The sequence below is a fragment of the Rhinoderma darwinii genome, chromosome 5 (assembly GCF_050947455.1).
Source record: "Rhinoderma darwinii isolate aRhiDar2 chromosome 5, aRhiDar2.hap1, whole genome shotgun sequence".
Taxonomy (NCBI): Eukaryota; Metazoa; Chordata; class Amphibia; order Anura; family Rhinodermatidae; genus Rhinoderma; species Rhinoderma darwinii.
In genome coordinates, this window is record NC_134691.1 from 13862538 (window position 1) to 13886605 (window position 24068).

Here is a 24068-nt window from a genome sequence, read left to right on the forward strand (position 1 = left end):
TAGTAGTTATATTCTTGTATATAGGAGCAGTATTATAGTAGTTATATTCTTGTATATAGGGGGCAGTATTATAGTAGTTATATTCTTGTGCATAGTGGCAGTATTATAGTAGTTATATTCTTGTATATAGGGGCAGTATTATAGTAGTTATATTCTTGTATATAGGAGCAGTATTATAGTAGTTATATTCTTGTGTATAGGGGCAGTATTAGGCTGGGTTCACACGTGGCGGAATTTCACTTGAATTCCGCTGCGGACACTCCGCAGCGTTAATCCGCAGCGGAGCCGTTTCTCCATTGACTTCCACTTCTATTTAGAAGTGTTCGTTTAGACGATGCGTAAAATTCCGCTGCGGAGCATAGGCTGCAGTGCGGAATTTAGTGTCCGCAGCATGCAAGGGATGTTGCGGAGTTGTGGCGGACTGGTTGCGGACTCATGGCGGAACTTCTCCATTGACTTCAATGGAGATTCTAAGTTCCACAATGAAGTCCGCAGCTGTCATGCACATGTTATGTGTGCTGCGGATGCGTCTTGCTTTTTTGACATGACATTTCTTCATTCTGGCTGGACCTATGTATTTCTAGGTCTACAGCCAGACTGAGGAAGTCAATGGGGCTCCCGTAATTACAGGAGCGTTGCTAGGAGACGTCAGTAAATAGTCACTGTCCAGGGTGCTGAAAGAGTTAAGCGAACGGCAGTAACTGTTTCTGCACCCTGGACAGTGACTACCGATCCCAATATACAGCAACCTGTCAAAAAAATAGAAGTTCATACTTACCGAGAACTCCCTGCTTCTGTCTCCAGTCCGGCTTCCCAGGATGACGTTTCAGTCTAAGTGACGGCTGCAGCAAATCACAGGCTGCAGCGGTCACATGGACTGCCGCGTCATCCAGGGAGGTCGGGCTGGATGCCGAAAGAGGGACGCGTCACCAAGACAACGGCCGGTAAGTATGAAATTCGTTTACTTTCACTAGGGAAAGTGCTGTCCCTTCTCTCTATCCTGCACTGATAGAGAGAAGGGAAGCACTTTTCCCGCAGTCCGCAGCAGCTAGTCCGCATCAATTCACTGCACATTTTGGGCAGATCCGCCGCAGAATCTGCAACGCAGATTCTGTGTGGCATTGATGCGGACAGTTGCGGAGGAAATCCGCCACGTGTGGCCATGCCCTTATAGTAGTTATATTCCTGTATATAGGGGGCAGTATTATAGTAGTTATATTCTTGTACATAGGGGGCAGTATTATAGTAGATATATTCTTGTATATAGGGGGCAGTATTATAGTAGTTATATTCTTGTATATAGGAGCAGTATTATAGTAGTTATATTCTTGTATATAGGAGCAGTATTATAGTAGTTATATTCTTGTATATAGGAGCAGTATTATAGTAGTTATATTCTTGTATATAGGTGTTATGACGGGGGTAGGGAAACGGACAAGTGAGCCCTAATCTACCCGCCACTCTGTCCCTGCCTACTTGCAACGACCCGCCCTAGGCGACGGGGTACAACTTGGCGGCGGTCCCTACGCTCAGTAAGTGCACGAGACAAACAGACCAGGGAACACAAAGCAAAGCAAAGGGAAAGGGGCAGTTGCCCACGGCAACACCGTGAGCAACAAGAGAGGTGAACGAGCCGAGTCAAACCAGGAGTGCACGAGGTACCAAACGCAGAGCAGGAGAGTAGTCAGTAAGCCAGGGTCAGTATGGAGCAGGATCAAATAGTTAGAAGCTGTAGCTGGGCCAGGAAACCACACGAGAAGAATCACAAGCAAAGGAGGAACAGGAAAGGCAGGTATAAATAGACAGAGGGCGGGAGCTAGCTCCGTCTGGCCAGGCTGCGATAGGCTCTCCCACTCCTAAGCCTGCCATCCTGAGTGGTGGAAGATGGAGTCAGTCTCACAGACATAGACTCAGGTGCAGACTGATTACCTATGGGAGTATACACAGAAGTTGTGCCTGGCAGATCCTTTACAATAGGGGGCAGTATTATAGTAGTTATATTCTTGTATATAGGGGGCAGTATTTTAGTAGTTATACTCTTGTATATAGGAGGCAGTATTATAGTAGTTATATTCTTGTATATAGGAGGCAGTATTATAGTAGTTATATTCTTATATATAGGAGCAGTATTATAGCATTTATATTCTTGTATATAGGAGCAGTATTATAGTAGTTATATTCTTGTATATAGGAGCAGTATTATAGCATTTATATTCTTGTATATAGGGGGAGTATTATAGTAGTTATATTCTTGTATATAGGAGCAGTATTATAGCATTTATATTCTTGTATATAGGGGGAGTATTATAGTAGTTATATTCTTGTATATAGGGGCTGTATTATAGTAGTTATATTCCTGTATATAGGGGGCAGTATTATAGTAGTTATATTCTTGTATGTAGGGGGCAGTATTATAGTAGTTATATTCTTGTATATAGTGGTAGTATTATAGTAGTTATATTCTTGTATATAGGGGGCAGTATTATAGTAGTTATATTCTTGTATATAGTGGTAGTATTATAGTAGTTATATTCTTGTATATAGGGGGCAGTATTATAGTAGTTATATTCTTGTATATAGGAGCAGTATTATAGTAGTTATATTCTTGTATATAGGGGGCAGTATTAAAGTAGTTATATTCTTGTGCATAGGAGGCAGTATTAAAGTAGTTATATTCTTGTATATAGTTGGCAGTATTATAGTAGTTATATTCTTGTATATAGGGGCAGTATTATAGTAGTTATATTCTTGTATATAGGAGCAGCATTATAGTAGTTATATTCTTGTATATAGGAGCAGTAGTATAGTAGTTATATTCTTGTATATAGGGGGCAGTATTATAGTAGTTATATTCTTGTATATAGGAGCAGTATTATAGTAGTTATATTCTTGTATATAGGGGGCAGTATTATAGTAGTTATATTCTTGTATATAGGAGTAGTATTATAGTAGTTATATTCTTGTATATAGGGGGCAGTATTATAGTAGTTATATTCTTTTATATAGGGGGCAGTATTATAGTAGTTATATTCTTGTATATAGGAGGCAGTATTATAGTAGTTATATTCTTGTATATAGGAGTAGTATTATAGTAGTTATATTCTTGTATATAGGGGGCAGTATTATAGTAGTTATATTCTTGTATATAGGGGGCAGTATTATAGTAGTTATAGTCTTGTATATAGGGGGCAGTATTATAGTGGTTATATTCTTGTACATAGGAGCAGTATTATAGTAGTTATATTCTTGTGTATAGGGAGCAGTATTATAGTAGTTATATTCTTGTATATAGGGGCAGTATTATAGTAGTTATATTCTTGTATATAGTGGCAGTATTATAGTAGTTATATTCTTGTACATAGGAGCAGTATTATAGTAGTTATATTCTTGTATATAGGGGGCAGTATTATAGTAGTTATATTCTTGTATATAGTGGCAGTATTATAGTAGTTATATTCTTGTACATAGGAGCAGTATTATAGTAGTTATTTTCTTGTATATAGGGGCAGTATTATAGTAGTTATAGTCTTGTATATAGGGGCAGTATTATAGTAGTTATATTCTTGTACATAGGAGGCAGTATTATAGTAGTTATATTCTTGTATATAGGAGCAGTATTATAGTAGTTATATTCTTGTATATAGGGACCAGTATTATAGTAGTTATATTCTTGTATATAGGGGGCAGTATTATAGTAGTTATATTCTTGTATATAGGAGCAGTATTATAGTAGTTATATTCTTGTATATAGGGGCAGTATTATAGTAGTTATATTCATGTATATAGGAGCAGTATTATAGTAGTTATATTCTTATATATAAAGGGCAGTATTATAGTAGTTATATTCTTGTCTATAGGGGGCAGTATTATAATAGTTATATTCTTGTATATAGGAGCAGTATTATAGTAGTTATATTCTTGTATATAGGGGGCAGTATTATAGTGGTTATATTCTTGTACATAGGAGCAGTATTATAGTAGTTATATTCTTGTGTATAGGGAGCAGTATTATAGTAGTTATATTCTTGTATATAGGGGCAGTATTATAGTAGTTATATTCTTGTATATAGGGGGCAGTATTATAGTAGTTATATTCTTGTATATAGTGGCAGTATTATAGTAGTTATATTCTTGTACATAGGAGCAGTATTATAGTAGTTATTTTCTTGTATATAGGGGCAGTATTATAGCAGTTATAGTCTTGTATATAGGGGCAGTATTATAGTAGTTATATTCTTGTACATAGGGGGCAGTATTATAGCAGTTATATTCTTGTATATAGGAGCAGTATTATAGTAGTTATATTCTTGTATATAGGGGCAGTATTATAGTAGTTATAGTCTTGTATATAGGGGCAGTATTATAGTAGTTATATTCTTGTATATAGGGAGCAGTATTATAGTAGTTATATTCTTGTATATAGGGGGCAGTATTATAGTAGTTATATTCTTGTATATAGGGGTAGTATTATAGTAGTTATTTTCTTGTATATAGGGGGCAGTATTATAGTAGTTATATTCTTGTGCATAGGAGGCAGTATTATAGTAGTTATATTCTTGTATATAGGGGGCAGTATTATAGTAGTTTTTATTCTTGTATATAGGAGCAGTATTATAATAGTTATATTATTGTATTTAGGGGCAGTATTATAGTAGTTATATTCTTGTACATAGGAGCAGTATTATAGTAGTTATATTCCTGTCCATAGGAGGCAGTATTATAGTAGTTATATTCTTGTATATAGGGGACAGTATTATAGTATTTATATACTTGTTAGTATGAGGCAGTATTATAGCAGTTATATTCTTCTCCATAGGGGGCAGTATTATAGCAGTTATATACTTCTCCATAGGGGGCATTCTGATAGGGTTATCAGGGCAATCTCATAATTGGTTAGCCTTTAGTCTTCCAATATTGCTCTTGTGAAATTCCTTATCTTCCAGTTCCATACTAGAAATTAATATCTGACTAACAGAACTCCTGTAATATCAATTGCCAGATTAAAGATATTTGACCTCATGTGATTATATTTGTTCTGCATCATCGTGCAGCACGTCTTCTATTTTAATCATTGATGTTACTTCTATTTTGCAGACTCTCAGAATGTCTACTCAGCACCAGGACTTTAGTTTTGGAGAAGGGAAGCCGCTGTTGGTGGAGAAGGAAGAGGTAATTCTCATTATAACCTTACATCATGTTATATAATGGCCTGTGCATTACGGTATTAGCAGGGATTTTCCCCTATAGCTACAGGATGTAATTTCCAGCGCTCGTTAGGAATTTTCTTAAGAGGCCAGGCCTCCTGCAGGCTCGACTCTAAACAGATAGAAAATTAAAAGAAAAAGAGAGAAAACATCAGGCATGATAGACTGATATGTAAAATTACTGTATGTAGTAACAATGAAGGTAGCGCCATTTATTAGGAAATTGCTTAAATGGCAATTCCTTTGTAGGGTCTTAATAACAGAATCACTCTGTACATGCAGAAATCACCAGTGTTTTGTGTTCCATACAATACATAAAGGGCAATACACTGGAATACATAAGTAGTGCAGTTTAATGTACAAGCGATCGCATGTTCAAATCCCCTGATGGGGCTAAAAAATATTTTTTTATATAGTTTAAAAAAAAAGTTCAAGAATATATAAATAAATATTTCTATATAAAATGTTCAAGAATATTTAATAAAAACCTTTTAAATTTTTTTATGTATAATGGAAACAATAAAAAAATAAGTAGAATTTGTATTGTCGCATCTGTAACGATCCAAACTATTCTAAAATATAATAGTATTGGTCCCACTCAAGGAACACCATAAAAAAAGAAAATATAAAAATTGCCAATTGCTGTTTCTGGGTCAACTTCGAACCCCCCCCCCCCCCCCCCCCCCCCAAAAAATAATAAAAAGTGATCAAAAAGTAATCTGTATGGCAAAATGGCACCAATAAAAACTACATCTCGACCCACAAAAAACAAGTCCTCACGCCGCTCTATCAAGCGCAAAATAAAAAGTTCTGGGTCTCGGAATATGGCAAAACAGAACAATCTTTCTTTATTTTGTAAAAGTAGTAGAACATAAATACACTATAGAAATTTGGTGTTGCCTTGATCATTTTGACCCGCAGAATAAGGTTAACATGTCATTTATTTCTTATGTTCATCAAAGGTGAAATCCTTAACTATGATTTTTGTTATTTTGCATCTCAAGCTATTAAAAGCTGAGCTCGTCCGTCAAACCATAAGGGTGAATTCACACATGCAATTTTTGATCAGGTTTTTTGATGCAGTTTTTGAATCTAAAACCAGAATTGGATTCAAATAAGAGGGGAAGTAGTATTTGTCCTTTATAATTTCTCTCCCTTTATGATCCACTCCTGGATTCGGCCTCAAAAACTGCATAAAAAAACCTGAACAAAAATTGCACTTGTGAATACACCCTAATAGAATTGATGTCCAGACCAATTTACTAAGAGAATGAATTAGATCTTAATCCTTTCTTTATTTTCTAGGGAATTACCGTATTACTGCAAGAGTATGAAATTCGGGTAAGTTCAATCATATCCGTCCTGAACTGTGAACTGATCCTATTAGATTAAGTCACATTTTCAAGTTCTTCTAAGTTTTTTTTATTACTTGTGTCCTCCTCATATTTTGTGTTTAGTATGAAGATTATGGATTACATAAATTGTCATAAATATAGTAGCAGGGCTTGGGTATAACATAGGTCAAAGGGGCAAAGGCATTATTTGGTCGGTTGTCTCAAACTTATATCATAGCTCCAGTAGTAGTATTATGGAGCGAGTGTGTGGCAGTATTGTGGAGCGGGTGTGTGGCAGTATTATGGAGCGGGTGTGTGGCAGTATTATGGAGCGGGTGTGTGGCAGTATTATGGAGCGAGTGTGTGGCAGTATTATTGAGCGGGTGTGTGGCAGTATTATGGAGCGGGTGTGTGGCAGTATTATGGAGCGAGTGTGTGGCAGTATTATGGAGCGAGTGTGTGGCAGTATTATGGAGCGAGTGTGTGGCAGTATTATGGAGCGGGTGTGTGGCAGTATTATGGAGCGGGTGTGTGGCAGTATTATGGAGCGGGTGTGTGGCAGTATTATGGAGCGGGTGTGTGGCAGTATTATTGAGCGGGTGTGTGGCAGTATTATGGAGCGGGTGTGTGGCAGTATTATGGAGCGAGTGTGTGGCAGTATTATGGAGCGAGTGTGTGGCAGTATTATGGAGCGAGTGTGTGGCAGTATTATGGAGCGAGTGTGTGGCAGTATTATGGAGCGAGTGTGTGGCAGTATTATGGAGCGAGTGTGTGGCAGTATTATGGAGCGAGTGTGTGGCAGTATTGTGGAGCGAGTGTGTGGCAGTATTGTGGAGCGAGTGTGTGGCAGTATTGTGGAGCGAGTGTGTGGCAGTATTGTGGAGCGAGTGTGTGGCAGTATTGTGGAGCGAGTGTGTGGCAGTATTGTGGAGCGAGTGTGTGGCAGTATTATGGAGCGAGTGTGTGGCAGTATTATGGAGCGAGTGTGTGGCAGTATTATGGAGCGAGTGTGTGGCAGTATTATGGAGCGAGTGTGTGGCAGTATTATGGAGCGAGTGTGTGGCAGTATTATGGAGCGAGTGTGTGGCAGTATTGTGGAGCGAGTGTGTGGCAGTATTGTGGAGCGAGTGTGTGGCAGTATTATGGAGCGAGTGTGTGGCAGTATTATGGAGCGAGTGTTTGGCAGTATTATGGAGCGAGTGTGTGGCAGTATTATGGAGCGGGTGTGTGGCAGTATTATGGAGCGAGTGTGTGGCAGTATTGTGGAGCGAGCGTGTGGCCGTATTATGGAGCGAGAGCGTGTGGCAGTATTATGGAGCGAGTGTGTGGCCGTATTATGGAGCGAGAGCGTGTGGCAGTATTATGGAGCGAGCGTGTGGCCGTATTATGGAGCGAGAGCGTGTGGCAGTATTATGGAGCGAGCGTGTGGCCGTATTATGGAGCGAGAGCGTGTGGCAGTATTTTGTGCGCACTGTAGTCTACTGTTATTTAGGCACATAAGGCAGTATTATGTTAAAGAGGCTCTGTCACCAGATTTTGCAGCCCCTATCTCCTATTGCAGCAGATCGGCGCTGCAATGTAGATTACAGTAACGTTTTTATTTTTAAAAAACGAGCATTTTTGGCCAAGTTATGACCATTTTTGTAGTTATGCAAATGAGGCTTGCAAAAGTCCAAGTGGGTGTGTTTAAAAGTAAAAGTCCAAGTGGGCGTGTATTATGTGCGTACATCGGGGCGTTTTTAATACTTTTACTAGCTGGGCGTTGTGTATAGAAGTATCATCCACTTCACTTCAGAACGCCCAGCTTCTGGCAGTGCAGACACAGCCGTGTTCTCGAGAGATCACGCTGTGACGTCACTCACAGGTCCTGCATCGTGTCAGACGAGCGAGGACACCGGCACCAGAGGCTTCAGTTGATTCTGCAGCAGCATCGGCGTTAGCAGGTAAGTCGATGTAGCTACTTACCTGCAAACGCTGATGCTGCTGCAGAATCAACTGTAGCCTCTGGTGCCGATGTGGCCGACACGATGCAGGACCTGTGAGTGACGTCACAGATCTGCACTGCCAGAAGCTGGGCGTTCTGAAGAGAAGTGGATGATACTTCTCATCAGAGCGCCCAGCTAGTAAAAGTAGTAAAAACGCCCCGATGTACGCACATAATACACGCCCAGTTGTACTTTTACTTTTAAACACGCCCAGTTGGACTTTTGCAAGCCTCATTTGCATAACTACAAAAATGGTCATAACTTGGCCAAAAATGCTCGTTTTTTAAAAATAAAAACGTTACTGTAATCTACATTGCAGCGCCTATCTGCTGCAATAGCAGATAGGGGTTGCAAAATCTGGTGACAGAGCCTCTTTAAGCATTTTATGCAAGTATAAGGGTATGTTCACACGCAGTGTTTTCAGACGTAATTTGGTTGTTTTACACCTCGAATTACGCCTGAAAAACCTCAATTACGCCTACAAACATCTGCCCATTGCTTGCAATGGGTTTTACGGTGTTCTGTTCCCACGAGGTGTAATTTTACGCGTCGCTGTCAAAATACGGCGCGTAAAAAGACGCCCGCGAATAAGAAGTGCATGTCACTATTTTTACGGTTGGGTGTCCATGCTGTAGAAATGATAGAACATTTTTATTTTTTTGTCCATTATTACGTCACGGACTCCCCATAGAAGTCTATGGGTGCTTCTGTAATTACGGACGGCTACGGATGTGCATCCGTTGCTGTCCGTAATTACGGAAGCGCTACTATGCGGCGCCAGGGGATTACCCTAGATTCCTCCCTCGTTGTTTTGTGGATCCGTAAATGCGGATGGATCACGGATGCAATACGGACCGTATTTACGGACACCCCTCCGTATATGCGGATGATTTACGGATGACTATAAATGACTACAGATCCGTATTTATGGACGGATGAAAAATACGGTCGTGTGCATGGGGCCTTAACTCCTTTACGCTATGTTGCAAATTGTAGCAATAAATTCTCCTTCCTGTGAGAAGGAAACTACAATCCTGGATACAATGTTTCCTAATGAAGCAGAATTCAGGCTAAATGAGAAGACCTCTCCTCCATATTTCTGTACATTGCGTCTTAGCAGTGTAATGATCGCAGCATCGGCCCGTCCCTCTGGTCCTGTTTGCCCCGTACATGTAAGTATGTCAGCCAGTGAGGGGAGGCTAATCCATTTAACCGTTGTTATATCCAGCAAGCTCCAAAGCTGCCATACGTGCGGATCTCCCGAAAGAGCATTTCCACGCGATTAGTGATTATACCAGGAGAGTCAGTGATTCTGTATAAATATAACATGGCCATTTTAAAGAAAAAAGAAGCACCTTCAGGCCAGGATCACACACGCAGTTTTAATGCAGTTTATGGCTCCGTTTTTTTTTTTAACTAAAGCCAAAAGACGATCGAAAAGGTGTAAAGAAAAGACTGATAAATCTTCTTTCTTTTGTGTCCACTTCTGTATTTGAGCCAAAAACTGCATCAAAACTGCGTGTGTGTGACCCTGGCCTGAGCCCTCATGCGCACGGCCGTGCTTTTGTGTCCTCAATTTATCAGCATTTTTGTGGATAAATAGCAAACCCATTCATTTCTATGAAGCCATGCACACGATCGTAATTTTCACTAATCCATGTCGGGGAAACTATTCGGGGTCGCAAAAACTCGCAACAAGTCATTATACGTTTGCAATTTGCGGCCTCATGAACTGGTGCCATCATTTTTTTTTGTTGCGGATCTGTGAATCCTGGTGACACACCAATTCACAACAGAGGGTTTTTTTGCAGACAAATGGACCGCAACAGAGCCGTGGTTTTGCAGCCCGCAAAACCGCTACGGTCGTGTGCATCAGGCCTTAGACTTCCTTCACACACACTTTTTGGGTGGCGTTTTTTTACCCAAAAAAATGCATATAAGAAAACCTCACTTTTTTTCTTTTAGTATGGTACATGCATTTTTTTATGGCATTTTTGGTGGCGTTTTTTGCTAAATGGGTGTTTTGCTACATACGTTTTATTCTGTATCATTTTTTTAAATGGCAAATCATGTGATTCAAAGTCTTCTTTGTGACTAATGATTGATTCTGAAAAACACCATTAAAAAGAAATAAAAGAGAGAAGACATATTGAGGTCTATGGGAGAAAAATGCCAATAAATGCTGGGAAAAAAGCCAAAGCCCGCCTTGTCCTAATCTTGTAAAAACACCACTGAGACAAAAAATGCAAGACAAAAAAGAAAAATGCCACCAAAAAACCTGCAATGTTTGTAGTGAGTTCTATAGTTGCCCCTTAAAGGGGTTTTCAAATTTGCTAAATAAATAGAAAAGTGAGTTGTCTTTGTTAAGTAACATAGTAGAAAATTGCGCAAATCTTGGCGCAAAACTACACCTGCTCATAGAGCCGCACCCCACAAGAACACTGATGGCACAGGGATTAGATTAGATATGCCATCAATGTCTGTTTGGCAGCAGTCTGACCGGCGGGATCCTCACCGATCCTGAGAATGAAGGGGTCGGCGGCGTTCAGTAAAGTGCGTTTTCTTCGCTGTGAATGAATTACAATACAGCCATTCCCACAGTCACTTGGTTTTTAGTATCTGATTGATCGGACTTCTTCCTTGGGACCTAACGTCCTCACATCTTGACACTGTCCCTGTGATATGCACAAGATCAGTTACGTTTGTTTTCCTGAAATACTCTGTGCTGCTCCATCTACTATCAGGGTATTACAGGACAGAAGTGTGCTGATCTTGGGTAGAGGGGCAGTGACCTTTCCATTTATGTGATATTAGTGAGGACAAGGCTGTGTGCATGAGGGGATGCCCAAAGATATTAGTTAAACTTGCCAAATATTTAATGTGTATGGAGGGTGTGGGGGTGTCCCGACCCTCCCCGGGGGTCTCCCGACCCTCCCCCAATGGCAGATGATGGGGAAAAGAAAAATCCGGGTTGTTGGATTTTAGTTATGTACATAGGGGAAGCAGCAGGGTCCACTGCAGCACAGAGTATTTTAGGAGAAGAGTGTGTTGATCTTGTACGATACAGCGACTACTCATGTGATTTTTTTTTTTTCCATAAGGACTGTATGACAAAAGCAGTGCCACGATGTGAGTAGTGGAAGGAGCAGTGTTCGCTGCAGCACAGAGTATTTCAGTAGAGGATTGTGTTGATTTTGTAGGGGGCAGTGACTTGTCCACTTACGTGATGATCTTAGTGAGGACAAGGCTCTATGTGACACGGGGCAGTGCCATGAAGTGACTAGGGGTATGAGACAACTGAGAGGTCACAGACCAAGTGGAAGGAGCAGGATCCCCTGCAGCACAGAGTATTTTTTGGAGAAGAATGTGCTGATTTTGTAGGAAGCAGTGACCACTCATGTGTTATTAGTGAGGACTGTATGTGACAAGGGCAGTGCCATGATAGCAGTTGGGGCATGGAGCAATATACCACAAAGTAAGAAGTCACTGGTGGCCTCTAGTATTAGTTATTACAGTAAATCTGCCGGTATAATCCCCTCCGTCCATCTATCATGTGCTTTTTTCTTTTTTTTTTTTCCTTTTTTTTATAGATATTTAGTTTTTTTTTACACTACAATATGCCATTTTTTCCCCCTGTCCGACACATTCCTCATATGCACATAGTCACCCGCACAGGCTCCGGGGAATGACATAAATACTTGCAGATGGTGCTCGTGACATTTTGAGTTCTTCTCCCTCCTCTGTATACACCGTCCAGGCCAGCGCTGTGGATGGAACAATTCTTGTGCTTCATAAAGGTCACAATGTCTGGACAGATGGCGAGCAACTTCATCCTCAGCAGATTACCATACTAGACTGCAGCGTTCTCCCCTCCTCCCCTTCCCTAATAACCGTGACGTTTGCTTGTTATCAGCCGCCATCTGTCTCCGCAATAACAGGCCGCGTATCGGTTACGAGTATAAACGTCCAATGAAGTCAGAGGCACAAATAGCCCCAATAATCACATTACAGCAAACAACATTGTGTTTCCCAGGCTCCTCACGTTAATTATTTCTACCTTAAAGGGATAAAGCATAGCGGACGACGGACGTAAAATTCTGATTTGCTTTGCTGTAGGTCTCGAAGATCCAACTTGGCTTCTATTATTTGTTGTATAAGGACCTGCAGTATATTATCACATAAATTAAGACCACTCCCCCGAGGAACACAAAAGGGCTGACCAGAGCATAGCTAAAGGGGGTACAGAGTAGCAGTCACACCTGAGCTCTGGTACCAGGGGGTGACCCCAAGGCCTCTGTGCCTCATGAGAAAACACTAGTATCAGAGTCGAATTATAGGGATGGTATATGGGGCACAAGTCCCGGGACCTCTACCATCCTCCCTACCTGACGGCCATTCGGTGAACCTGCCCAACTAAGTAGAGGTGCATGAAGTGCATAAATCATACTTACCAACATTGAAATCCCCAAAATCTGGATATTTTAAGCTCCACCCCTGCCCACTTTTTCCGCTGGCATTGTTCAGCCAAAATCGGGATGGTTGAAAAATATTTTGTATGCGGCTGAAATAAAGGGTCTGGTGTGGCCCAGGTCATAGAGGGGGCCCCCCACCAACCTTAATCCAGCCCATACTTGCAAGCTCTCCCGAAATGCTTAGGAGACTTTTTAGAAAAAGGGGGGATTCCTGGAAGGGCAGAAAATTTATGCTTACCTCTCCTCGTTCCTGCAATGTTCTTCGCTGCCAACACCACCACCGGAGACATCGTCCTGACACCAGCCCATGAGTGAAGAGGACGGCAGGAATGGGGAGAGGTGAGTATGTCTGGTCTGGGTTGAGTATTATGGGGGAGTCTGATCTGGGCTCTCTATAAAGGTGGGTTAGGACTATTAAGAGGACACCTGCAGTAGAGGATCTAAAGGGGGTATCTGTGGCCGAGGTGTTATGGTGGCATCTGTGACTAAGACATTTAAGGGGGCACCTGTGGGTTAGGAAGGGGTTTTACAGTATAAGGGCGGGTTCACACATGGCGGATTTTCACTTAAATTCCGCTGCGGACACTCCGCAGCGTTAATCCGCAGCGGAGCCGTTTCTCCATTGACTTTCACTTTAATTTCGCAGTGTTCGTTTACACGATGCGTACAATTCCGCTGCGGAGCATAGGCTGCGGAGCGGAATGTGGTGTCCGCAGCATGCTCTGTCTGTTGCGGAGCAGTGGCGGACTGGTTGCGGACTCATGGCGGAATTTCTCCATTGACTTCAATGGAGATTCTAAGTTCCGCAATGAAGTCCGCAGCTGTCATGCACATGTTATGTGTGGTGCGGAGCGTATTGGTTTTTTAACATGACATTTCTTCATTCTGGCTGGACCTATGTATTTCTAGGTCTACAGCCAGACTGAGGAAGTCAATGGGGCTCCCGTAATGACGGGAGCGTTGCTAGGAGACGTCAGTAAATAGTCACTGTCCAGGGTGCTGAAAGAGTTAAGCGATCGGCAGTAACTGTTTCTGCACCCGGGACAGTGACTACCGATCTCAATATACATGTATCTGTAAAAAAACATATAAGTTCATACTTACCGAGAACTCCCTGTTTCTGTCTCCAGTCCGGCCTCCCAGGATGACGTTTCAGTGGAAGTGACGGCTGCAGCCAATCACAGGCCAAGCACAGGCTGCAGCGGTCACATGGACTGGCGCGTCATCCAGGGAGGTCGGGCTGGATGCCGAAGGAGGGACGCGTCACCAAGACAACGGCCGGTAAGTATGAATTTCTTTTACTTTCACTAGGGAAAGTGCTGTCCCTTCTCTCTATCCTGCACTGATAGGGAGAAGAGAAGCACTTTTCCTGCAGTCCGCAGCGGCCAGTCCGCATCAATTTTCTGCACATTTTGTGCAGATCCGCAGCCGTAATCCGCAACCCGGATTAGGTGCGGCATTGATGCGGACAGTTGCGGAGGAATTCCGCCATGTGTGGTCATGCCCTTAGAAAAACATGGCTACTTTCTTCCAAAAGCAGCGCCACACCTGTCCGCAGGTTGTCTGTAGTATTGCAGCTCAGCGTCATTCACTTCTAAGGAGCTGAGCTGCAATACCAGACACATCCCATGGACAAGTGTGGTGCCCATTTATGGTTTTAGTTTTTTTTTGTATCCTAGAAAACCCTTTTAAAGCGGCATGTGTGTCTAAGGCACATAAATGGGGTTTCCCACCATATATATTTCGCACCATATACTTACCTACACTATGTATGATGGCTGAGGACCACAACCCACCCTGGGCCCCCCCCCCCCGTTCCCTCTCCTCTATACGAGCACCGCGTTCATCCGTTTCTATCGGTCCTATAAAGTTTGCACGACCACTGCTCCATTTAAATTCTGGACCACCATTCTAGTGATGGATGGAGCCCCCCAGCAATTATACATTTATCACCTATCATGTGAATAGGTAATAAATTTATATGGTTGAAAAATTAATTTAAAGGGGCATCTGTTCTGTCGCACTTATGGGGGGAATCTATGGTTTTTGGTACTTAAAGGGGTATTCCCACTTAAGACATTTATGGCATATTGACAGGAGCAAATAAGATCTATCCCCTAAACCCTATATTCCATATAGTGACTAGCACTGCGGACATGATTCCCTATTAGTCTAGATCTGATGTAACAAGCAATTTATTGCCTACGGGATGACTGCTTGTATTTCACTTACTGAATCAATAACTGACAGCAGATTACAATATCTGCTTCTGTGACCTCTACAGTTCAGGAGGCGGAAAGTTTTACTGAATAGGAACTTGCATCATTACATCCAGATGCTGATTTCTTGCACAGACCTAAAACTTCTCACTGCTGACTATTTGCAACCGTTATATCAATACATTTTATCTGCACTGACACATTGTAACAAATTATCGGAACAAGTCCGAGAATTAGACTGGATATAGTTTCAGCAAACCTTCAGCTGTGAGAAGTATTACATATGTGAAGGTTTTCTAAATGTAAACATTTTTTTTTCGTATTCACTGACTGCAAGCAGATGTCTTTAAAAATCGTGGGTATTTGCACAACTTTTTGTTATACACTGAAATGTCCGGTTGACTGCAAATTCTTCTGCTGATAAGAGCTGATCTCTGCGTTGGCCTAAATTAAATAAATGGTTGTGTTGATGAGACCCCACTAAGTTTTGCATAAACCTCTTTAAATCAGACTAATCGAAATGATTGCTCAAACAGATGGAGCAGATTTCTACTGGTCGGAACTAATGGTTTTTAGTTTCATAGACAGAATAATTATCAATAATGAAACCTAAAATCACTTGGCTTTTCATGACAATCATTAAATCTAGACCAACTCTAACAGCACATGACCAGTAGAGGGCGCTCCTCTCTGCCCTGGATTCCTGCAGGTATAATTTTCATTGGAACAAGAAGAGTATGTGCACACGACAGAATTTTCAGCAAGAGAATCCCTGGCAGAAATCTTAGGGCGGATTTACACGAACATGATATACGTCCGTGCAACGCGCGTGATTTTCACGCGCCTCGCACGTACCTATATTAGTCTATGGGGCCGTGCAGACAGTCAGTGATTTTTGCACACTGTGAATCCGCGGCGTAAAACTCCGATATTTCTGCGTTTCTCTAAGTCAATGGGTGCGTGAAAATCACGCGCAGCACACGGAAGCACTTCCGTGTGACGCGCCTGATTCGCGCAACAGCAGTAAAAAGAATGAATGAAAACCGAAAAGCACCACGTGCTACAAACATACAAACAGAGTGTCATAATGATGGCGGCTGCGCGAAAATCACACAGCCGCGCATCATACGCTGCTGACACACGGAGCTGTTATGGACCTTTTGCGCGCACAAATCGCACACGCTCGTGTAAATCCGCCCTTAGGCTGATCCTTGAATTTCTGCCGCAGGTTTGCAGGTTCTTCTGCTGCAGATCCGCACTCTGATTAACCTCATTCAATACGAGACCTGCCAGTAATAATCAGAATCACAGGTTGGGGTGTTCTGATCTGTGGGACGCCTGCTCTACATCCGTAGCCGTGCCCTTCTTAACTGGTGATGGAGGGGATTTATGTTGGTGTCACGCTGCCAGCGCGGGGGCCCCCATCTTTTTTCTGAGGTTGACCTTATTTTGTGGTCTGAGCTGGATTGGGAGAGCATTTGTCATACGATGAACCTTTGACACCGATCCAGGTTAAGAACATCCTTACTTAGCTTGTTGTGGAAGCAGTGCATGCTGGGAGGTAGCGTGCTTATGCAGAGCAGCAGGTGGGCTATATAAGCATGCTACACGGGGGTCTCCCTGTAAGTCGTGGGCACTGGTTATGCACTCCGATTCATCTCATCTCTCCATAATGGTGCTGGATGTGGATGACCCTGTTGTCTATACTACTGAGGTAAATAAGAGTGGGGGTCTATATAGTGTGTGTGATATCCTAGAGTATTCACTTATCAGATAGCATAGACAACCGCGTGCCAAATATACCATTTGGCTTTAGTGAATGCAAGAATGTTAGTGTAGCATGTGGTGTGATGTATAGCAGAGGTCAGCCTGTACTGCGTATTATACTGTCATGTTAAAAAAACAAAAAAACGTATCAGATAGCAAAGTATCTATCTAGAAAATATTTACACGACATCTCTATCTAATATCTAGATAGATCGATATTGGATAGATAGATAGATAGATAGATAGATAGATAGATAGATAGATAGATAGATAGATAGATAGATAGATAGATAGATAGATAGATAGATGATAGATAGATCGATATTGGATAGATAGATAGATAGATAGATAGATATTAGATAGATAGATAGATAGATAGATAGATAGATAGATAGATAGATAGATAGATAGATAGATAGATAGATATGCGATAGACAGATATGCGATAGACAGATATGCGATAGACCGATATGCGATAGACCGATATGCGATAGACCGATATGCGATAGACCGATATGCGATAGACCGATATGCGATAGACCGATATGCGATAGACCGATATGCGATAGACAGATAGATAGATAGATAGATAGATAGATAGATAGATAGATAGATAGATAGATAGATAGATAGATAGATAGATAGATATGCCATAGACAGATATGCCATAGATAGATATGCCATAGATAGATATGCGATAGATAGATAGATAGATAGATAGATAGATAGACCGATATGCGATAGACAGATATGCGATAGACAGATATGCGGTAGACCGATGTGCGATAGACAGATATGCGATAGACAGATATGCGATAGACAGATAGATAGATAGATAGATAGATAGATAGATAGATAGATAGATAGATAGATAGATAGATATGCGATAGACAGATATGCGATAGACAGATATGCGATAGACAGATATGCGATAGACAGATATGCGATAGACAGATATGCGATAGACAGATAGATAGATAGATAGATAGATATGAGATAGACAGACAGACAGACAGACAGACAGACAGACAGACAGACAGACAGACAGACAGATAGATAGATAGATAGATAGATAGATAGATAGATAGATAGATAGATAGACCGATGTGCGATAGACAGATATGCGATAGACAGATATGCGATAGACAGATATGCCATAGACAGATATGCCATAGATAGATATGCGATAGATAGATAGATAGATAGATAGATAGATAGATAGATAGATAGATAGATAGATAGATAGATAGATAGATAGATAGACAGATATGCGATAGACAGATGTGCGATAGACAGATGTGCGATAGACAGATGTGCGATAGATAGATATGCGATAGACAGATATGCGATAGACAGATATGCGATAGACAGATATGCGATAGACCGATATGCGATAGACCGATATGCGATAGACCGATATGCGATAGACCGATATGCGATAGACCGATATGCGATAGACCGATATGCGATAGACCGATATGCGATAGATAGATAGATAGATAGATAGATAGATAGATAGGTAGATAGATAGATAGATAGATAGATAGATAGATAGATAGATAGATAGATAGATAGATAGATAGATAGATAGATAGATAGATAGATAGATAGATAGATAGATAGATATGCGATAGACAGATATGCCATAGATAGATATGCCATAGATAGATATGCCATAGATAGATATGCGATAGATAGATAGATAGATAGATAGATAGATAGATAGATAGATAGATAGATAGATAGATAGATAGACCGATATGCGATAGACCGATGTGCGATAGACAGATATGCGATAGACAGATATGCCATAGATAGATATGCGATAGATAGATAGATAGATAGATAGATAGATAGATAGATAGATAGATAGATAGATAGATAGATAGATAGATAGATAGATAGACCGATATGCGATAGACAGATAGATAGATAGATAGATAGATAGATAGATAGATAGATAGATAGATAGATAGACCGATATGCGATAGACAGATATGCGATAGACCGATGTGCGATAGACAGATATGCGATAGACAGATATGCCATAGATAGATATGCGATAGATAGATAGATAGATAGATAGATAGATAGATAGATAGATAGATAGATAGATAGATAGATAGATAGATAGATAGATAGATAGACCGATATGCGATAGACAGATAGATAGATAGATAGATAGATAGATAGATAGATAGATAGATAGATAGATAGATAGATAGATAGATAGATAGATAGATAGATAGACCGATATGCGATAGACAGATGTGCGATAGACAGATGTGCGATAGACAGATATGCGATAGACAGATATGCGATAGACAGATATGCCATAGACAGATATGCCATAGACAGATATGCCATAGATAGATATGCGATAGACCGATATGCGATAGACCGATATGCGATAGACCGATATGCGATAGATAGATAGATAGATAGATAGATAGATAGATAGATAGATAGATAGATAGATAGATAGATAGATAGATAGATAGATAGATAGATATGCCATAGATAGATATGCCATAGATAGATATGCCATAGATAGATATGCCATAGATAGATATTCGATTGATAGATATGCCATAGATTGATAGATAGATAGATAGATAGATAGATAGATATGAGATTTCTGCCGCTGGGTCTGTCATCCGGTGAAACTTATTGAGACTTTTACATAGAACTGCAGCTAAACTTCCTGCAATAACTTTACATGGTGCACAGTAGAAACCGTTAAATAACACATTCAGCTCTGCTTCCTCTGCACAGTTGACATTATATTGTATTATTTTTATCATGATCATCATTACCGTGCTTGTTCCTGTCTATGCCGGTGATATAAACATCTGATAATATATTGACTCGTCCAGTTTGAGTTTGTTAGAGGAGAGAGTAAAATGTTAAAATGTGTATTGAGACGTCCGCGCCCTGACATTTAATCCATATCACTATGGAGAGCGGAGCAGGGACCTTTTTCAGGGTTTATTAGGTCTGCCCAGAAGGATGCAAATGAATCGAAGGCCTTTTATCAGCAACAACCTTATTACGTAACCACAACATAAACCAGTGTGGAACGATCGGCAATAAATCAGTCGCTGATGACATGTGGCAAATAAAAGCATAAAAATAAACGGAAAAGAAAGAACAAATACAATATATGATATAGTGTTATTATATACACTAACAACTGGTGGATATCAGTCAATCTATAGTCTCCTCCTGTTGGGTTCTACAATAAAACGTGGGCAGTGATGAGGGGGTCTTGGTGTTTGGACTGGTGTCTGGGACTGGGTATTATGGTGGGCATTTTAGGGAGCCATGCCACTCCTCCGCATCAGGTCTATAACTATTGATGTAAACTACTCTGCTTTCTTCCTCAGGAACATGACATTGAAACCGCTCATGGAATCGTCCACGTCACCATGTGTGGAACACCAAGACAGAACCGACCCGTCATACTGACCTACCACGATATTGGACTGAATCGTAAGCTCTTTTCTAATAAAATTGCTATATGGGTTATGGATAGTTTATATACAACATGTTGGATGTACGGCATAACTCCAAATATTGTAGGGTTGGGTACAAGAACACCTAGTGGATCCACCTTGACCCTGCTTTGAAAATATCTAGGTTCTCAGCCTGTGGTCCATGTAGCCTCGGGTGGGAAGCAGTGAGTGATTGTAGACTTGGCGATACTTTGATGTAATTTATTTGAGTAGGGGGTCCTAGAAACATGGAGGAACCCCTGGTCTAGAACACTCTATCTTCTCACCCGAGGTGTCCACTCTCTTGGGATAGTATAAGGACACTGGTGACCCTATTATAAAATATCTTCTCCTTGGTCACCCATGGTGTAAATTCCCTGGTGATCCCATGGGGTAATGCATAAACCCCAGGACCCTGTGGGGTAACATCAATCCTGTGGTGATACTAAGCACAAGGCTACTGGAAATACCCTATGGAATAGAATCATCTCCCGATGCGCCATTGGTATATAGTAGCTGCAATTTTCTAGTAACCAAAAGGTCTAGTGATATATTTTTTTCCCCCATTTGGGATAGCATTTAATCATGTCCACTTACTGATGACCCCTAGGGCGAGCGTTATCTCTCTACTGAACCCATGGGAAAGCCTCAATTACATGGTGAACCCAGAAAATATTGTCCTACCAGTAGTGACCCTTTTGGATAGCATCCTTGGTAACTTTGAGCCTAGTGTCCAATCTCGAGGATCTCCTTGGGAAATGATGTGACTTTTTTTCTTAGCATCGCCCAACAAACAAGCTACTTTTTATAGTGGAATATAAGTATTCCGGAAAACATCAAATTTTGGAACCATCATGCCATTTTTCAAAAATATGACGTAAACACCATGACTTTGGTGACATCACAGAGACATAGGTTACCCTATATTTTAGGGCAACGCTGAATCTAAATTTTGCCTCAAATGTACCACAGCATGCCCATCTCCGCTCCACATCACAATAAACAATGTTTGGTTGTGTATTTCCTGAATTACAGATAAAACGTGCTTCAACTCCCTGTTTAATTATGAAGACATGCACGAAATCACACAGCATTTCTCCGTGTGCCACGTGGACGCGCCCGGACAGAACGAAGGAGCTGCGTCTTTTCCAGCTGGGTAAGGCCATAATGAGATGATTGGCATTGTGTTTCTTTACTCGGATTAGTAACTTTGGAACGTAAGGGGTTAATGGACCACTAAGCCCTGTCTGCTTCAATGAGACTTATTAGAATTAAGGCTTAGCAATGATTAGTGACTTCGGGATTGCTGCTCTGGAAATCACAGCTAAGTGCGGCTCAGTGACGTCTTACTTTGTGTACAGCTTCTGGCCGTTGTCAATAACTTCCATCAACTAATAATGGGGCAAAGATATCAAAGGCCAAATTGTCATTTGAATAAATTACAATATTATTAAAGGTTTATATCCTGTAGAGCAAATTCCATTGTTGGCCAGTGAAGGAAGCCACAGGTTCTTCTTAGATCCCAAGCCAACAATATGGTTTAATGGTGGACCACCACATGGAGGTCAATGAAGCCAATTGCTTTTGGTTCTAGTGATGGCTCATGACTAAAGCTGACCATACCTATAAGATAAACTTCTATCTTACTCATGCCTGACCCTCGGTTCAGTCGATGGGAAATGCCAACAAACAATTGAGCTGTCCACATAAACAATTATATCCATAGTGCAGTACCTTTTGGGACCACTAGTGGAGAGAAATAGTGACCATTGTGTAGGTTCTCACCTGACTGATAAAGTTCTGTAACAGACACAAGACACAGAGTAGATCCACAGCTATGGACAACGTAAGAGTCCACCTTAAAGGGGTTTTCTTCTTTTCATGGTATGTCATTAATGGGCGATCGGTGGAGGTCCGATCAATAGTACCTCCAAATATCCTGTAAATGATGAGGTCCCAGCCCCTATTCTCTGAGTGAGCATGCTCCTCCGTGTCTTATATATATTTCAATGCATGACTGGCCACCTATCTGCCAAAAAACGGGTCAGGACGCCCCTTGATTAGTGAAGGCTCCAGTAGTCTGACCTTTCAATCACACTCTTATGGTATATGAAAATAACGTGCTTGAGTGGAAAACCCTTTTAATTGATGTCACCACACAGATACAGTGATGTCACTAGTCCCAACCCAGATGCCAAGTCAACCCCTGCTTGAATCTAATATAGACATCACTGTGCACTAGCCGTAGTGTGGACCAGGGATTGTTGGTAGACTCTGAAGATACCTGGGGCACTGGCAGAGGTCAAAGATACAATTAAATGTGATGATCACTGGTGCTGGGAGATCAGGGGGCACTGGTTTAAAGCCCCTGGGCATGTGCCGCTGGTGCCCTGGTATCACTGGTGAGGACCAAAAAAATAAATAAATAAGATACTAATAAATATTCTTTATTCTGCTTAGGTATGTGTACCCTTCAATGGACCAACTGGCTGAGATGTTACCTGGTGTTGTACAGCAACTGGGGTAAGGAGTCACAGCGTACGTGCACCTGCACATTTTTAATTTTGCTAGGATGTGTTGACCAACTTTTTTGTGTTTTGAGTCATATATCCTGTCGAAAACCAATTCTCACATGACCCGTAAGTTGAGCGAATGAGGGGGTGTCCCTGTAATAGGGAGCTAAAGGCAAGAGCCGCATTCAGCATTTATATTTAGGTTCCTCAGCAGTTTGTGAGAGCTCCTCGCAACAAGACCTCCACCAATCAGCTGCTAGACGAGTGAGAGGCAATTTGAGAAAGCAGCCCCTAAAAAAAATACCTTAACCCTAGAAAAGTACAACATAAAAGCTATCTCCACTAAAAACCTACACATTTAGATGTGACTGTAGTTAACCCCAATATCCCTCTTCCTTCAATATCCCCTTTACAGGAGTCCAGGAAGCTGAGATATGAGGAGCTGTTTGCTGTGTCCTCACATTGTAGAGCTGCTTTAGCTGTCCATGTGCTGCCTGTAGCATTGAGAGGACAAGGTTGTCACCAAGGATCTTGCTTCACTGACCAACAAAATAGCCTCTCTACAGGGTCATGGGTCTTTTGGGTTTTTTTTTCACCCCGCACAATCACTATTGGTAATTAAGAAAAGAAAGTCACCGGTGACCACAATGTTCCCTCCATGTCCCAGGTAGACATAGGCACAGCTAAAGCAACTACTCAAGGAGCAGAGTCGAAACATGAAGCGTCTTGGCTCCAATGCAAAATCTATAGCAGAGCTCCAACCGGCTATGTGCCATTTAAAATTCTGGTGTCACCGCTATCTGTGCACCCCCTATAGCTTTGGCCCTGTAAAAGAGAAGTGTCCAACTAAAGCAAAAAGTTGCAATAGAAGCATCCTGTCAAGTAAATTCCCCCTTAAAGATGTTCTGTCACCAGATTTTGCAACCCCTATCTCCTATAGCAGCAGATCGGCGCTGCAATGTAGATAAGAGTAAAGTTTTTTTTTTTTTTTTTTAAACGAGCATTTTTGGCCAAGTTATGACCATTTTTATATTTATGCAAATGAGGCTTTCTAAAGTACAACTGGGCGTGTTTAAAGTT

General features: G+C 41.3%; 1 protein-coding gene across 1 annotated transcript in view; it reads left to right on the forward strand.

The window, feature by feature from the left end:
• Positions 1 to 24068, forward strand: part of NDRG1 (N-myc downstream regulated 1) — a 69782-nt gene that overhangs the window by 16065 nt on the left and 29649 nt on the right. The window contains exons 2-6 of the mRNA XM_075827957.1: positions 5095 to 5169; positions 6510 to 6545; positions 20368 to 20473; positions 21511 to 21631; positions 22936 to 22998. Coding sequence (XP_075684072.1) covers positions 5104 to 5169; positions 6510 to 6545; positions 20368 to 20473; positions 21511 to 21631; positions 22936 to 22998 — 392 coding nt within the window. The 5' untranslated portion in view covers positions 5095 to 5103. The remainder of the gene's footprint in view (positions 1 to 5094; positions 5170 to 6509; positions 6546 to 20367; positions 20474 to 21510; positions 21632 to 22935; positions 22999 to 24068) is intronic.